The following is a 6,000-nucleotide window of genomic DNA, read 5'->3' as shown; positions in this document are numbered from 1 at the left end:
AAAGATAAGATTGCATTTTAACACCCAGGAAGTTCAAGAAGTATGATTCTAAACTTATACTTTAGCAAACAGACAATACCTCAGCCCACCTTGAGAGCTGGGCAGGCGGCCTTTTGATATGCTCCCAGACCAAGATGCCGGTATCCCAGAGAGAAATCAAGGCAGGAAATTCCTTATGTTAAGTTAATTCTAAATATTCAGGATCCACTTAACAAGTCCACACCCCTAAACTTTTTTTCATGTTCCCAAATATCCTCAACTGCCTATAAAAACCCTAGACAACGCACCACTACGGACTCTTTTGTCCCCTCCTGGCGTAAGCTGGAAACTCTGTCCTTTCACTTTCTCTAAATGAAAGCCTGTACCTTGCTCTCTGACCTTGAGTGTTTGTGAAGCTCATTCTTCAGTTTCGTGAATAAGAACCCCGGCATCACAGTCCTGTTACCTGACAAGGGTCCAGTGTCAGATGCACCATTAGCCAAACATAGGACACTGGATTTTGCAAAGGGAAAAAACTTTATTGTAGGACCAACCAGAAAGGAGACAGGAAGCAAAGCTTGAATTCAAAGGGAATGCAGAATTTGTAGAGAAGGTTGATGCACATTTAGTAGAGTTTATACATGTCTAACAAGATTGGGGAAATAAACAGGACTTTTCTGCTGCACCTGCTCTGCATGGAATGTGGTAGAAAGTTAACATGCTGCTTTATACTTGTAAAAATGGAGGCTAAACCCCTCCCAGAGGTGGAGATTTTAGTATGGTTATGCGGAAAGGTGAATTGAGGACTTCTGGAACTCCTTGTTTGTCAAGTCTTTCAGTCTGGTTTAGGCTGGTTCTAGGCACAGTTGCAACTTCTCACAGCTCCTAGAATTCCTACTGGCTCTGAAAAATAAGCTTGACACAATTCATTACTGCTAGTTTTTTGGTGTCCTCAGTTTTGGGGGTTCAGCTCCAATTAACCATGTGGAGTGAGATTTCACTTCCCCTGTCTTTCCATCATCCCTCATTGAAGGATTTGGGGTGAAAGCCTCCCTAGCTACTTCCTGTTGAAGGTGTGTGTTGAGTGGGATTAGAGGAATGAAATTGTTTCATGACTAACTGTATGTATTCCTGGATGCTCAAGCTGGACGGTGGTGATGCTGGGGTTCTTGTTTGCGGAGTCGAAGAATGAGCTTCACAGTCAAGGTAGGAGAGCAAGGTACAGGCTTTTATTTAGAGATAAAGTGAAAGGACAGAGCTCCCGGCTCATGCCAGGAGGGGACAAGAGAGTCTGTAGTGGTGCGTTGTCTAGGGGGTTTTATAGGCAGTTGAGGATTTTTCGAGAACATGAAAAAACTTAGGGGTGTGGACTTGTTAAGTGGTCCCTGAATATTAAAAATTAACTTAACATAAGGAATTTCCTGCCTTGATTTGGCATCTTGGTCTGGAGCATATCAAAAGGCTGCCTGCCCAGCCCCCAAGGTGGGCTGAGGTATTGTCTACTTGTTAAAGAATCCTGTCTCTTGAACTTCCTGGGTGTTAAATGCAATCTTATCTTTAAGATGGAATTCTTCCTGCCTTTTACCATGCTGTCTACAGCTGGGTCTGCATGCTAAGTTAGTTGCTCAGTTTGCAAAATCACCTTGTTAGATCTGAAGGAGGAAAGACAGCACATGGCCTGGGCCTTTTAGTATGTTAAAGTGAATCTTACACATGGTTACAAATGATTAGCATAATAAAACATGTGCTACTCTTCTTTATCTGGGGAACATTAACTGATCGCACTGAAGAATGATTCTAGAGCTTAATGTTTAACATAGAGCTTTGGTAGGAGGATTTCCTTGCATGTAGTTACATTGCTCTGACTGCAGATATCCTGCTCTGCCCTCTCCGGAGGCCTTCACTCTTCTGACTACATCTATGGTCCCTGTCTCAGTGGCAGAGGTTGGTAGCTTCCCAGTTCAGGGTCAAGATGACAGAGAACAATCTGGTGGCCAGCGGTCTTTGAGATATAAACCTGACAAGAAAATTAAGAATCACAGGCTGTGGATAAAATGGTAATATTTCCAGAATATCTAGCCTAGCTTTAGTGCATTTGCATATCCTCAGGGTTGGAGAGAAGTCATCTCCATATCACTGGGTCATTATCTGGGCAACCGTGGGCGTGTCTGAACCTGAGAGGTTAAGGGGAGGGGGCTGGCTTGCTTGCTTGCTGACTTCCTCCAGAGCAGAGGAGAAAGATGGCCTGGGACTTCAGTTTGTGAGCAATAAACAGATTTTAAACTTTATTTCTCCCTTTGACTGATTTTGGTTTCTAGAGGTATTTTGCCCCGGGATTTTCTCTCCCCGGACTTACACAGGCCCAAACAAGAGAATTAACATGTCAAAACCAAAGGAAGGATTAGTAGGTAAAATCAATTTAACCAAGACTTAATTGGAGAGAAAACCCTTTATGGAATTCCAAACCTCCTGAGCAGAAAGGTTACTAAACTCCCTCAACTAGCTGGCTTGTTGGTATGTTTTCTTTATATCTTATTTAACCTGTCCACTGTGTTTATCCATGTACAGCTGGAAGTGTTAGCCACTGCAGACACCTTGTCTTGTTCTGCCAGGAGTTAATCAAGAGCTCTTCTGTTATCCATAACTACATTTGTTGAGGAGTTTACTGAAACTTCTAATTCCTCTAAGCTACTGGCTGCAGTCATGGCTAATTCTTCCATTGAGGTGGTTGTATTTCCAAAGGCGGCCTCATGATACTAAGCAAATCTCTCCACAGCATTACTAGTCCCAATGTGAAGCCTCTGCCTGCAGTTATCATTTCTAAGGCCCTATTCATCCTCTTTTCCCTTTTCTGGTTTTCTGGGAAATAAATACTTATTCAGGGTTGACCGTGTCCTAGGGTACATTGCCTGTGTGTCCAGATGTTAACACGTTGGAACCCTCTGTCCTGGTCTAAGTATTATAGGTCTGTATCTTCTGTGCCATTGGCTTCTTGGACTACCACACAGTAACACAAATCCTTCAGGTGCAAGCATTGTTATTCATGCATTTTTCTGGAGACAAAAAAGAGCTAGGGCCAAGGGTGAGTTGGGGGGTTTTGGCATGACATGAGAAGGATAATGGGCCTGACTTGTAAGGTCTAGTGAGTCTCCAGGCCTCGATATATTGGAGGTTATTGGGCCGATTGGTATGGAAGCATAGTCAAATCATTCCTGCCATCTCCTGGGCTCCCAGAAGTCAGAATGGTATATAGTTTCCTGGGAATGGTGGCTATATCACTGGAGGATCTATCTGACCATCTTGAATTTGGAGTTCTCCATTTTTTAAACATAGGGCTGACACATTCAGGATCCCCTTCCCAATACGTATGGTTACCACTTATGAGATTATAGATATCTGCTAAGACCTTTCTTAGGGTGTCCCAGATTTCGGATATATGCTGGATCTGAGCTTTGCAGGGAGGCATTTAAGTTTACAATATTAAAAGAACTGGTTATCATATAGGGGAGGGTCACATTAAAACAGGGAAACTTGTCTCAGAGTTGAATATTAGAGTAGCCTCTAAGGGGAAATTCAAAGACTGTATTACCTCGCCCTTCTTTAATGACTAGGGGAGAAATCTGAGGTGAGAGGTTTGGACTGCTGTAGAGAAAAAATGGTGGCTCTGGGAATTAGGGTGACATACCAACACTTGGTCGCATCCCCTCCTGCAGCCCCTGCCTGAGAGATTGTGACCCTGAATCAGTTTCCCATTGTCCATAGACCAGAATGGATGCATCACAGGACTAAAAGATAGGAGGTATTCATTTCAGTTTCACAAGGAAGGAGGGTTCGGTAGAGCACAGAGGTGGTTTCACCTCTTCCGGTTGTGGGGCAGTGGGCACAGTCTATGAGGAAAGGTGAGAGTTGTACTTAAACAGGCAAACAAGCCACGGGCTTTAAGGCACAACAAAGTCTCTCTCATTGCTTACTTATTTCTTCACCTTATTATCTTTACAAAGGAAATGATCCTGCCCTTCAGGGGACACACCAAGTTTCATGAGCACATGGCGGAGTATGGAAAACCAGTAGACAAGCCTTCCAGACTAGCAAGAATGTGAGTTCTGGTCATCTTGGTTTTCCTCGTGATTACTTCCTCAAAGTCAATTTAAGATCATTGCAGGTTTTGCAATAATATTCTGAGAGCTGGGGTGGGTCAGCCTCTGGAGTGTGCCCACTCCAAGAACATGCTTGGCCCAGGCAGTTCCTGCCTTTGACATGCTGGTGAGGTAGTCTGGGGGGATCTGTCTGCTGCACCAGTGCAGGTCTAACATGGGTATGATGGATCCAGGGCTTCTCTCCCGGATCTACCAAAGTACCTCATAGAGCTACACCCACTGGGGATGCAGCTGATCCTCAGGCTGTTTATTTTCCCAGGATAAGCAGTACCCGGTCTCCCAAAATCAGATGATGTAGCTGCATATTGGGGGAAACATCAGCCTACAGCACCTGGGGACTTAATGTATTTAATAAGGTCTAGTTTTTTAATGCTTGGCTCCTCTGAATCCTCCAGACCAAACTTATTGTCCAGAAAGGGTGCCCTATACAGCATTTCATAAGGGCTCGACTGGAGTTTGCTTCTGGGGCCAATCTATCTGTAAGTGGTACAACCTAAGGCCTTACCCTAGGTCAGGCTAGTTTCCTGACAGGTCTGAGCCAAAGTTTTCTTCAAGATTTGATTCATTTTTTGTTTTTCCTGTGGATTGGGGTTCCCATAAAACATGAAGTTTCCATTGTATTCTGAGGACTCAGGCTTCCTGAGTCACTTTGGCTATGAAGGCCCCTCTGTTGCATTGAAAAAAGAAAGTCTATGTCTGGGGATAATTTCTTTTAATAGAACTTCCACTTTAGAGCTTTCTCAGATCTGCAGGGAACTGCCTTTACCCGTTTTGTGAGGTATCCACTAGTACAAGCAGATTCTGGAAATTTCCAGATGCTCTTGGCCTCACAATGAAACAGATTTGCTAGTCTTCTCCTGGACACAGCCCTCTTGTTTGTACCCCTTTGACTACTGGGGGTGGTCCTGGTTTAGGATTACTCTTTGCACAGACTAGGTACTTTTTTACCACCTTTTGGATAGCCCTCTGCATATTTGGCCTTGTGATGTATTTCTGTATCCACCGTGAGGTACCATCTCATAGAAAGTACTTTGGTCTATATAGTCAATCACCTCTTCCATCAGAGAAGCAAGAATTAGGATAATCCCCTGATGTTATATATAGCCATCCATCCTTGGTATATCTATACATTGCGTTTTTGGAGTATTCAAGCCCCCAGTCAAATGACTACCATTCATCTGCTCCCTCTAAATCCTCAGATGGTTACTCCTATTTACTCTTTGGCAAGTCAGTATCAGGGCTAGTTTTTGGACTTTCAGTTTGAGTGGCACATTTTTCAGCTTTATCAGCCTTATTATTCTCCCTTGCTAGAAACAGTCTGTCCTTTGGCTGCCCAGACAATGAGCTGTGGCTACGTCTGTGGGTTCCATTATTGCTCCTTACAGTTCAAGAATTTTCCCAACATTTAATTTTCTCCCTCCCTGCTGTCAATAGCCTTCTTTCAATCTAAATGGCTCCGTGGGTATGTACCATGGAAAAGCAAATTTGGAGTCAGTGTATGTGGCTATCATTTTATTCTTATGAGGCTGTAGGGCCCGTTTGAGAGCAATCAATTCTGCCTTCTGGGCTGAGGTACCTGGTGGAAGAGCTTCTACCTCTAGGTTCTCCTAGTGAGTCACCACTGTATATCCTGTTCTGCTCAGGCCATGATCCATGAAGCTGCTCCCATCTATGAATATTTCTAGATCTGGATTTTCCAGAAGTTGATCTACCAGGTTCAACTGGCTAGAATAGACTTGGTCAGTAAGTTGAATACAGCCATATATGGTTTCACATTGCGTGGGAGCAAGGGGTGGGATTCAGAGTGTACACCACTTTCAATTTCATGTTTGGATTTTCTAACAATATAGTCTGATATTTTTCT

The 6,000-nt window shown here is 43.6% G+C and overlaps 1 protein-coding gene across 1 annotated transcript in view; it reads left to right on the top strand.

Moving 5' to 3' along the window:
* Positions 1–798: 798 nt before the first annotated feature.
* Positions 799–6,000, top strand: part of FRK (fyn related Src family tyrosine kinase) — a 182,591-nt gene continuing 177,389 nt past the window's right edge. Inside the window, exons 1-2 of the mRNA XM_037017706.2 lie at positions 799–1,185; positions 3,981–4,075. Of these exons, the coding sequence (XP_036873601.2) occupies positions 1,168–1,185; positions 3,981–4,075 (113 nt within the window). The 5' untranslated portion in view covers positions 799–1,167. The remainder of the gene's footprint in view (positions 1,186–3,980; positions 4,076–6,000) is intronic.

Source organism: Manis javanica, chromosome 13 (genome assembly GCF_040802235.1).
Source record: "Manis javanica isolate MJ-LG chromosome 13, MJ_LKY, whole genome shotgun sequence".
Classification (NCBI taxonomy): domain Eukaryota; kingdom Metazoa; phylum Chordata; class Mammalia; order Pholidota; family Manidae; genus Manis; species Manis javanica.
The sequence above is the reverse complement of the archived record's forward strand: the minus strand, read 5'-3'. Positions and strand labels throughout refer to the sequence as shown.